Source organism: Nelumbo nucifera, chromosome 2, assembly GCF_055504915.1.
Source record: "Nelumbo nucifera cultivar China Antique chromosome 2, China Antique-T2T, whole genome shotgun sequence".
Lineage (NCBI taxonomy): Eukaryota > Viridiplantae > Streptophyta > Magnoliopsida > Proteales > Nelumbonaceae > Nelumbo > Nelumbo nucifera.
In genome coordinates this window covers 22004432-22016095 of record NC_142650.1, presented here as the reverse complement: position 1 = coordinate 22016095, position 11664 = coordinate 22004432, and the positions used below count along the sequence as shown (strand labels likewise).

General features: G+C 37.2%; 1 protein-coding gene across 4 annotated transcripts; it reads right to left on the bottom strand.

The window, feature by feature from the left end:
- Positions 1-405: 405 nt before the first annotated feature.
- On the bottom strand, positions 406-11061 carry LOC104595166 (uncharacterized). Of its 4 annotated transcripts, XM_088897374.1 has the most exons (4): positions 10742-11054; positions 10306-10539; positions 4725-4805; positions 406-1305 (listed from the first exon to the last, which is right to left on the bottom strand). In XM_088897374.1, the coding sequence occupies exons 1-4, from the start codon at positions 10758-10760 to the stop codon at positions 860-862; spliced, it is 780 nt and encodes a 259-aa protein (XP_088753500.1). In that variant the 5' UTR covers positions 10761-11054; the 3' UTR covers positions 406-859. The 4 variants fall into 4 exon arrangements, with proteins under 4 accessions (XP_088753500.1, XP_010254078.1, XP_010254079.1 ...); XM_010255776.3 differs by having other exon boundaries at positions 10306-11052; XM_010255777.3 differs by lacking the exon at positions 4725-4805 and having other exon boundaries at positions 10306-11052.
- Between the last annotated feature and the right edge of the window lie 603 nt (positions 11062-11664).

Below are 11664 nucleotides of genomic sequence, written 5' to 3'. Positions count from 1 at the left end.
TGATGGAATGACTCTCTCTCTCTCTCTCTCTGACAGGCCACTGCGTTACATGAACGAGGGACCAAATGCCCGATGATACTACTGCAGTCCTTTAAATCGCAACTCCATGTACTCAAATATTCCCTTAACCCTACTAAAAGTTAAGCCATTTTGGCCTTAAAAGCACTTAAATAGCTTATTGACAAATTATGGTACATACTTCCTACCTCCGGCTTATGCTTTACATTAGTCAGAAAGCCGACAAGAGAGATTTGAAGTTCCAATTGTGTAAGGCACTAGGCATAGGAGCTGATCGACTGCAATCTACTCAAGTCGTTTTCCACTCTTTCAATGCCATTAACGCTTGTCAAAGAGAAATTTCATCACTGCCACAAGAAGTATATTGGAGAAAAACAGACAAGAAAAGCAAGATAAAATGACTGGAGGATTCACAATTAACAGTTCTGAGGTTTAAAGTACAGAGATTTAGTAGCAGTCTAGCAGATGTGTACAAGACTACGACTACAGGTAGGTTTTCACATCAAGGCTTTCCAGAAACGCACATGAGCATCATCTTCCGTGGTAAACTTCAAACGAGCAAGGGATGGAATTCGTCTTGAGGCGGAAAGACTGATGCCACAACGTGCTCATTCAGCAGAGGTCAATTACGGGATTGTCAAAAGTATTCCTTGGTGTAACTGTAACTGTCTGTATATATCAGCTGATGCTATCACTGTTTCAATCCTTCCTCTGAAAAAACTTGGGCTTTAATATTCCATTGTTTTTGGCTTCATGGAGCTACACAACAGGGGGTAGCCCATCCCCCAACCCCTTAACCCCATCAACCCTGGCGGCAGCGGGATCTGATCACAGGTCTCTGCTACAATGAATCAGAGATCCCACCATCAGCTGGTCTCTGCCGGCTAGAGTTGGTCCGCATTGGATACTGTACCTCCTGATACTCATCAGAATTATCTTCTTCATCAGATGATAACAAGGAAGAACCCATCCATGCCTTGAAGCCTTCATTCACTCGCCTCTCCACCTCTGGTGTTACATCTAAGGAAGCTGCCTCCAACATCTCCAGTCCATGGCTTCGACCAGCAAATTCCCCTTCATCAAGAACTACTGCTGCTTTCCTTCTCAGGAAGAATGCAGTGCCCCCGTACAGAACAACTAGCCCCCATGATGCAATCTCATAGCACCAAAACAAGGGCAAGGAACAACTGCTCCCCAAGGTGAGAAGTGTTGAACCAAGAAACAATGCAAGAAGACCAAAGATGACTGCAAACACACTGTTGAGAATGGATAGACAACGAACACCACCTACAGAGTGTAACAAGGAAGTTAGAATGAAGACATATTTAGGAAAAACAATCCTTTGCTCTAGCACCATGAAACATGAAAACATACACAGGGCCTAGCTTCTGACAAGTAAGCTGCAGATACCCTGCCATCAGCCCATGATTCTGCAATATAGCTCAAGTCTATCTGCCAAGGATGTAGTGAGTGCTTATATTAAACCAACCGACATTTTATTTGATGGCAATTGAAAAATTAGGAGTTCTGGGCATGATTGAACTAAGCACATTGAGGTAGACAGACACTTTATATGAGAGAGAGTGGCTTCAACATTATGTAAGCAAGCTGGGCATGATTGACATCTATGCTCAGCTTGAAGGGGAGTGTAGTGAGAATGGGCCCGAATGGGCCCTAGTGTTCTTCATTTTTTTTAAGTAGTGTTTAAAAGTTATGTTTCTTAGTTATGGGCCTTATGAGCCTTCTTTTATTTTCTTTAATTATTTTTTTAGTGCTGACCGCCCCATTAAGGGCATCCAAGTAATTGTACTTGGACTTAGAATTATTAATAATAAGTGATGAAAGGGAGCTAGAGAGAGAGGTTAAGTAGTGTTTAAAAGTTATGTTTCTTAGTTATGGGCCTTATGAGCCTTCTTTTATTTTCTTTAATTATTTCTTTAGTGCTGGCCGCCCCATTAAGGGCATCCAAGTAATTGCACTCAGACTTAGAATTATTAATAATAAGTGATGAAAGGGAGCTAGAGAGAGAGGTTCGAGTTCTTCTTTTTCTTCTTCCACAACCTATTGCTGAAACTTCTTGTATTTTTCTTTCTCTTTCTCTCTTTTCTTCTTTTCTTGCATTATCTGAATTATTGTATGTGTAATTTTCAACTTAACCAAAAGAAGATTAATTTATTAATTCTGGCAAAGAATGTGGAAGTTATACATACAATTAATTTATTAATTCTGTCAAAATACTTTAATCCATATTTATCAAAAAAATCAATTTAATCCATATTCACACTGTACTATTAACACAATCAACTACAAATTGCGAGAAATATTGCAAAAATGGCTAAAATAATTTCTATCACACTCGAATCTATGATCCTTTAATAAAAATGCATTATAGACACAGATTTCAATATAATGCAGGTATGTATCATGAGACTCTGATTTCCGATTTGATATCTTATGGGTAGTGGATGCCTCCTATTGAAGGACCTCTTAAGGTGAGACATGCTTGGTATAATCTGTTCTCTATTTCCATCCTAGTTTCCGTGAACAAAAGGTCGTTCAGAAAGCAACATCAACTGCTTCGTAATTAGGCGGCTTATTAGAAACAGGCTGAAGACCCAAGACAGACTCATAAGGTGGTGCAGTTTGGAAACAAATCATGTCCAGAGAAGCTTCAAAGGAAAGAACCAAAGCCAAAATAAACAGGAAGAACAACTCTTCACAGCATACTTGAGAGAAAATCAACCAAAAACTCCCCTAGCTTTGCCCTAGCTACTCTTTATATAGATTTCATTGCACCCTTATTCCTCCTACAAGGAAGTTCCTTAATCTAATAAAACAGTCCTTATTATAATCCTACTAAATCTCTTCAAAAAAGAAAGTCCTAATTGAATATAAATTCGGAAGTCCCACTTTAATGCTAAATTGGAAAATGCAAACCAAGATAGACAAATACAAGAATCCTGCATTGATGTTATCTTGGTAAATATGAACTAAATTGGGTCATCAGAAGCCAATCTAGTAAATGCTTACTCAGTTGGGCCTAATCCTGTACTACATCATAAGGGGACCAAGATAGATTCATAAGGGGATATTATCAAACCAAGTCTGTTCAGCAGATGTGTAATATCAGCTTATCACTTGTTCTTTGCTTGTCCATTTACATTAAAAATCTGGAAGCAAACTTTTCCCAAGCTGCCTAGGATTTCCTGAATTGTTAAGAGGATGAAATCAAGACCAACAGTTGTTTTTCTCACATTTGATGGGTGCAGTAATAGCTAAAAGGAATGATAGGCTGGCTGTCTTCATAAGCTAGATTACCAAGGATACAAAAGGTTTTCAAGTAGAATGGAAGGTGCAGATAATAACTGCACTAACAAAGTTTCTAATATAAGCCAATGAGAACAAAACAAACCCAAATCAACCATCAAACTAAAAAGACCCAACTAACAAAAGCCCCTTACCCATAACAATACAATACAGTAAAAAGACAAAATAACCAGAAATCAAAATAGCCTGAAGCCCAATAAAAACCCAACCATTACACCTACTGAGCCTAGTGGGGGTGGGATTGGGGAAGCAGGCCCTGTGGCTAATTTGTAGATATGTGCTCGCTCTTCATTTTGAATGTATGGAGAGACTATAGCTGTTGGTTAAATCCTTCTCATATTTCTTGATGTTGGGAATTTTACTGTTTTGACACTAATGCCACAGCTGATAAAAAAAAAGTGGATATAATGAGCTATTTTGTACTCAAATATTGGTACTTACTGCTTTTATTGATGCATGCAAACCAGTTTCTTTTATTCACCATGAATTGCAACAAATTCATCTTGGGGTGACCACTGTTTTAAAAGCGCAAGACGCAGAAAAACAAAACACAAGGATATTCCCAAGGCACAAGGCGCAAGGTGAGATGCACGCCTTTTCGAAGCAATGCACAAATAAACAAAATAAAAACAACAATGTAAAAATTATTAAAAATAGTATTAATTAAAAAATTCAAACTTTACCTTTTTTGATAATTAAAATCAAACTTAAATTTTAAACTAAATGTTTTTAAAAAAGTCTACTAGCTCAAATTTAAATACATAAACATAACATATAAAACATATTCAAAGTGAAAATTGCAAAAATAAAATAAAAAATAGCATACAAAACATATTCAAGGGTTCTTCAGTTGTCACATCAGAAGAAAAAGTGGTGCACCTGGGACCTAGGCAAGGCGCATACCTTAAAATGTGCCTCACCTGTGTGCCTAGGTGTGCCTTTTAAATTACTGAGGGTGACATCAATGCTTGAAATGGGTGCTTAACAAATTAGGTTGCTATTGATTCTCAGGTAGCTATTCATTATATGACATATAGAGGCTAGGTATTATCAGCTATTTATAATGCCACACCTTTGGTCTCTTCTTGCCCTCTGGTTCATCATGCAAGGGGGGAACAATAAACAGATCTTATATTTAAATTTATCCAGCTTAATATGATAGGAAACTGGATTTGAACTCAGACAATTGGATACAACTGAAAGTTCTAAATTGGAAAAGACAATCACAATAAGATACTAAAATAAGCGGACACAAACAAATTCTTGGATGAAAAGAAAGACACAGGAGAAGATGCCTATAATACTGGTAACCACATGCTTTGCTGAGCAACTCTAACAAATTAGATTTACTTGTTATGATAGAATGAAGATAAGCATACCCCTTTTTGAAGCACAGTAGTTATTCTCCACTACCCTTAGACACCCATGTCTTGTTGGAGCAGAATATGCAACAAATATTCCTGTAGCATGGACTATCATGAGTATATGGATCATGCAGGGCAAAGGCAAAACAAAACTATAAGGAAAGTTGAGCAGAACAATTAGTGGGTGTTTGGCACCAATGCATTTCACAATTGTTCCATTTCATCAGCTTGCCTTATCAGAAGAAAAGGAAAGGAAACACTGTTAAGTCATGTTTGGCAAGCCATTTTTGAAAAGGAAAAAAAAATTGCTGCAATGATTACATCTTGGAATTCAGGAGAGGGGGTTTCTTGAATCATCAAAATGGTGTTTCTTCATTCTTGAATCACCTTGGTGATCTTGAACCACCAAAGTGATGTGGCACATTGAAATATGAAAAAGCTAACAGCTTTTATCAGATGTCATACACTTGTCATAATGAAAATATTAAAATGTTATAAAAATTTGTAAAGTCAAAGCACTTTAAACACCCTATCAGCTAGGGGTGTCCATAACAAACCAAATAACTGAACTGAACTGAGAAAACCAAACCGGAAAATGTGGTTTCCGAACCAATTGGTTCGGTTTCAGTTTGCCATTTTTGAAAACCGAAGAACCGGTTCGGTTTTCGGTTTACTAAACCCTGGTATATATTTATATGTATATTATACATTTTTAATATATGTCACGTATTATCTATATATTATACATAAATATATATGCATTATATATAAATATATACATATATTATATATTTTTATAACATTTATAAGGGCAAATTTCTTAAACTACCCCTATTATTTATCTAATTGACAAACTGTACCCTTATTGTTTAACTATTGCCTTAAACGACCCCTACTGTTTTTGACAATTGACTAGCTCTACCCCTGCCATTAGCATCTGTTAATGTTCCGTCAAAATCCGCACACATGTGACACCACGTGACGTATAATTTTTTTTAAAACCCAATATTACCTTTCGACCCTCTCCCCCTCCCTTCTCCTCCTTCACTGTACTGTGGCTCCGGGATTGGTCTTGAATGGCGAAGAAGATCATTAGCTGAAAACCAATGTTCTACTCAGTCAGCCCCATACATGTGTGCCTTCAAGACAACATCTCCTCTTTCATCTCTAGCATCACCTTTTCATGATAATACATAGGTAAATCCTAGAATTTTGGGCATTTTCTGCAGGGAAACTACAAAAAGGATGCGAAGGTGGTGGTGAATGTAAAGGTGAAAGGAAGAAATAGAATTGAGGCTAATGGAATCTCTGGATTCTACTCAAATGAGTGACGGATTTGGTTAAGTTGAAGAGTTTCTTTTGAATAACAGCTGGATCATACTAATCTTCATCATCTTTGTCTTCCATTAACACTTGTCAGTATTTAATAACTTTAAATACAAGAGCTTTAAACAACATCTCCCCCCTCCTGTCAAAGAGAGTGGTGGTTCCAGCAGCAGTTCCGACTGGACAATGGAAATAGAATAGCAGAGTTACATGCTTAGAGGGCAGTCGATGAGGCTCAATTTCCCTGAGTTGGCAGGCAGGCTTCCTCGCTCTCCACCTTCAACCTTTATGCATTAGAACAACGTATAGAAATTGGTGCTGAAGATTCGTTGTTCTCGTGCCAATTTGTCCAAATTAATAATGCCAGTTCGTGCTTTCCTGGTGGTTTCAGGAGGGATTCAATGCTTCAAGAAGGGATTCTATGTCGAATTCCTCCCTCCAATGGACAGCGTTCTTGATCATGGCGAAGGCATCCTTAACCTTGAAATCACTGGCTCAGAGGAATTTCAGGAGGATCACATCGCTCAGCTCATCCTTGAGTAGGAATCCCCCAGAAAGAGACCTCCTCTGGAGGTGGGAGTCACACAACAGCTACTTCTTCTTCTTCTTTCTTCTTTGGTTCAGCCGGAACTGCGAGAGCCGCCGCCACAACAGCAGTAGAAGAGGGGGCCTCCTTTGGAGGTGGTGGGGGTGGCAAAGCAACTACTTCTTCTTCTTTCTTCTCTGGTTCAGCCAGAGCAGCAGGAGCCTCCGCCACAGCAGCAATAGAAGAGGAAACAACCATAATGATCTCCTCAATGGCCTCAACAGTCTTAGCACCATTGTCATCGACAGTAGTGGTAACTGTCTCAACCACCTCAGCGACCACCACAGTTTCAGTATTTTCTTTCACTTTCACTTCCTTAGCTCCGGTTCCAGTTCCACTTTCACCTGAAGGATTATTAGCTAAACCGCTGGTCAGATTAAATGAGCTCCGTACCTTGAAGGTCAAGTCATCACTGTGGAGAAGGCAAGGAGGAGAAGAGGTCGAACATCAACCCCTGGCAAGTCTCTGGAGTGAAAATTTTTACTCTGCCTCATTTTGAAAATTTGGAGGAGAATAATGTGTAAAAATAGTCTTTTTTTGTCTTTCCGTTAACGGCGTTGATGGAAAGGAGGCTTTAGACAATTGTTAGAAAACATAGGGGTACTCTAAGACAATATGTAAACAGTAGGGGTAGAGTTAGTCAACTAGCTAAACCACAAGGGTAGTTTAAGAAATTTGCCCTATTTATAATATATTATATTATTATTTATATAATATATATTATAAACATAAGAAAACGAAAAACCAAAACCAATCAACCGGTGGTATCAGTTCGGAGAAATCAAAAAACCATTAGGACCAGTTCGGTTTGAAAAAAAAATGCTTATGGTTCGGTTAAATGAACCATGGACATCCCTACTATCAGCATGCATCTCCGCCAAATAGGTTTTTGTGTACTTCCCACCCCACCCCCCCAAAAAAAGCAGGGGGTGTCTTTATTGATTCTTAGCGAAACAGAATGCTCGTGAAACACATTGGTGGAAAACACCCAGTTACCCACTTAGTTAGACTGCTGGAGTTAGTTGATTCCTAAGACTCCTCAAAAAAAAAGGTTTCAAGCAAGACTACAAGCAACGCTGATGAAGCAAGAAAGTTTACTGAACAATTTCTTTTTCTTGTTTAATAACAAAAATATTATCATTAAATAATGAAAAAAATCATTCAAAGGTATGAGAAGTTTATTCAACATGCCAAGGAAATAACCTCCACAAAGCAGACATTAATTTCCATGTGACTCCCTATGGAGTGGAACCAAGCACTGATCTTTTTTTTGATAATTGAACCAAGCACTGATCTTACCAATCTTACCTTCTTTCTACAATCACCATTCCTAGAAAGGGCTTGAAATAAAAGCCCCTCAAAAAGTTAGGGGAAAAAAAATGACAAATTACAGAACTAGGGGCCTATCATTTCTTTTATCAAATGTCCAATCAAATTTATTCAAAACAACCGTAAAACTCATGGATAAGTTGCAAGAATCTGACGATAATTTAAGGGGTTTTTTTCTCAGAAACGGATTCAATTGTAGCATTTTTGTCATTAACAATGATTGATGAGATTCTATTAAATGGAGAAAAGAAAATCCCTATAGGTCTGACTGTATGAACAAGAACAACAGCCCATGGCTGACAAAACAGATTTGATCTTTCGCAACAGCCTAATAGATTAAACCCTGGACCAGGAGATCCCTAGTCTAGCTCTAATCTTACCATGTGTCCTAGCCAAAGAATCAATTATGCTATTAGCTGACCTGTTAAACTATCTGAATTAGCCACTCAGGCTAGATAAAGCCTTAGCTTCTCTGGTCAGGTGTCCAAGGGTCCAATGGCCATCTTCTGTAGAAGATGTCCAGCCAATTAAAACTTGACAGTTTCCCTCCACTATTAGTCCATGCCACCCAAAGGAGAAAGCTATTTTTAGGGCTTGCAAAAAATCAATGAGTTCAATTCTAACAGATTTGAATCATAAACTGCACAATAAACCATAAGTTTTAACAACTAAAATTTAAATGGGTCCAATGTCCAAAAAGAATATAATATTGAGAATTTCAATCCAAGAAAGATCATATATAAAGAGATCTAAAAGGAATATAAAATAAATAGAAAAGTTCAAGAAATGAAAGGGAAAGTCGGGAAGTGCAAATGAGGAAAAGATTTGAAGTCTTAGTTTTTTTATCCATCTTTTCTTTGGTTTTGATTGAAATATCAAAACATTTGTCAAAAGTTCAGAATGAGCAGTGCAACAGTAAGAAAAAAGAAAAAAGAACCAGTAAAATGAAGGCTGTATTCGACCCAAATAATAATTGATAGAACATTGAGAGAAATACAATCTTAACACTTTTCAATTGGTTGTAGAGAAATTAGAAGCAAAAGAATCTTACTTCTTAAGAAAAATATCAAGCATTTGCTTAAATTGAGTGAAGAAACCTCCTCTAAATCCCAACCACTAATATCTTCCTATCTAAGAACATCATAAAGAACTCAGCTGGACAAAGATGTCCATTGACTTCACTTAAACTAAGTGTTGTTCATTAATTGCACTGAACAAATGACCACCCCAACTTTCCTCTTGGACGAACAAACATGAGACCATGCTACAAGGTGCCTGGAACAGCTTGTATTCTTGTACCATAGCTCTTTTTTTTAATTATATAAAGATCACCATTACCATAAAAAAAAATATGGATCCACCCCTATCTGATCCAACAATACAAGTATTTATTAGTAAAGTTGGTTTGAATGTTAGACATTTACTAAAGAATCATAAGTATAGGACTCATACAAGTTGTTTATCGATCAATAAAAAAGACTCATACAAGTTGTTCTCAATTTATTTTATTCATGATAATATCAAAGTCATTTTTAGTTCATTTTATTAATAACATATACTATTTTGATTATTTTTACTTTAATTTATTAATGGTAATTAATATCCAAATTTATTGCAAATCCAATGGATAGGTATATCCAATCTATTTGCAAACGTATTAGAGAAAGAATGATTCTTTCTTCATCCAACCAGACATGCAAGGATTCTTATTCAGATAAAAGATATGAATTCTATTCCTTTAGATTCAGACGTTGTTTGCTGGACAACTATCAAAAAAAAATGTGTTCTCCTCTTTTTATCATTAACACTCTTACATTTTATTATAATTAATAAAAGGAATAAGTGATATTTACAAGTGTATTGTGCCAATCACACCATCATTTTGTTTAGGCTAGACCAGCTGCCTAACCCGTCAATATTCCTTTTTTTCGATCACATATTACAATCATCTCCCCCTTCAATTACAATGTGGATTGTTCTCTGCTTGACATAGTCACGGAGTTACTTACGGTTCTAGGCACTAGGCAGTGATGCCATATAGAGGCTGAAAACAGAAAAACACTAATAACTTGAAATCATGGGATCTCAAAAGACTACGCAAAAAAATAAAAAATAAAATAACGGGAAAAAAAAAAAACTTTCGCCTAGAAGTTGTCGATGCATCCAGTAGCTTGCAAGTACATCTGTAAAATCCTGAGACTATACCCTAAGACAAGCAAAAACTGCACAACAGCACAATAATGTCATATCGTTCCAGTTAAATTTCGCTTGGCATTTGAATTTTGTAACTAGTAGCTAATAGACGCACCTAGTGAATAGAACCAAGCAAACAACGAGCCTAGTAATTCCACTGACCTGCCAAAAGGTACACAACGGATACGAAGAAAATGATTGCTGACGGCATGAAAACAACCATCCAGTAATAGTCGGCCGCTTCCTGCTCCGTGAGGTAAAACGCTCGAGGAAAGAGATCAGAATCTGCACTAAAATTAACCGATAGAGGCTGTAGTCGTCGGTCCCGGCAAAACGGCCTCTTCCCCTCATCGGCCGGAAAAACGATATTCAAGCTAATGAAGACGGAAACAAGAACTGCCAAGCAAAGAACCGTCAGAGAGACCGTGATTATAGGCCGCTGGAGGCGGCTCCAAGCTTTCTCTTCCTCTCGGAGGCTATCATACTCATACTTCGGCATGAAAGCCTGGCGAAGAGCGTCACCAATGATGGCCATTGAAATAATCGAAAGATGCGTTTTAGGACTTCTGGATCTAGACTCTCCTATCCCTAAACCTACCTTCTGAAATACAAGCCATGAGCCGAAGAAATAATTGAAGGATGGAATGGCTCCTCTTCCATCACGAAGCGAGAACACAGGTAGACTTTCTGGACCCGATCTTTCACTAACCCTAGCTCTAGTTCCTGGTTTTCAGAGTCTGTGATTTCAACTATTATTTGGTTTCTGAGATAATTAAACCCCTAATCGCTGCTTACATCGAGAAGAGAACAATTGCCTTCCTTCTTTTCTTTTTTGGTGAACGAAGAAACTGAATCTTTCACGCTTTCACTTTCTTTCGGCACTTACACGCTTTTTTTTTATGAATTCCTTTCCTTGTAATAAAATAAATAAAGTATTTGTATACCAGCCGTAAGCCCGTTACTGATTAGTTTTGGCGGGTATTGCAGGTTTCCGTTTTCTCCCTCTTCGAAAATGATAACAAGCTCTGTTTGGCTCTTACAAAATAATAATAATAATTAGTTGTGTTTGGCATGCTTAACCAATTGATGACTTATGATCGCCCAATTAGTATGATCTTTGGCTCATTGTAGCAAATACCTAGGATCAAATCCCTATATTACCGAAAAAAAAAGATCAAATCCCTCTTGCCACAAGGGTTAGGACTTAGGGGTTAAGGTAGAGCAGTCAATGGGTCAGTTTTTTATGATTTACCGAATTGAATTGAATCGATTATGTTGGCTCTAGTTCTATGATTTTGTCCTATTAATAATTGGGTTAATCCCGGTTATTGTTTATCCCAAACCAATTATTTTATAAATATATAAGATTTTTCTAAATCTCTTATGAATTTTATTATATTTTATGTTTGAAATGATATTTTGATAAATCATATATGAGATAACATTAGTTAAAAATGTTTAATCTATTAATATATAAATAATTTAGGGAGAATGATGATTCAGTCTAGGGTTAAAACTTGT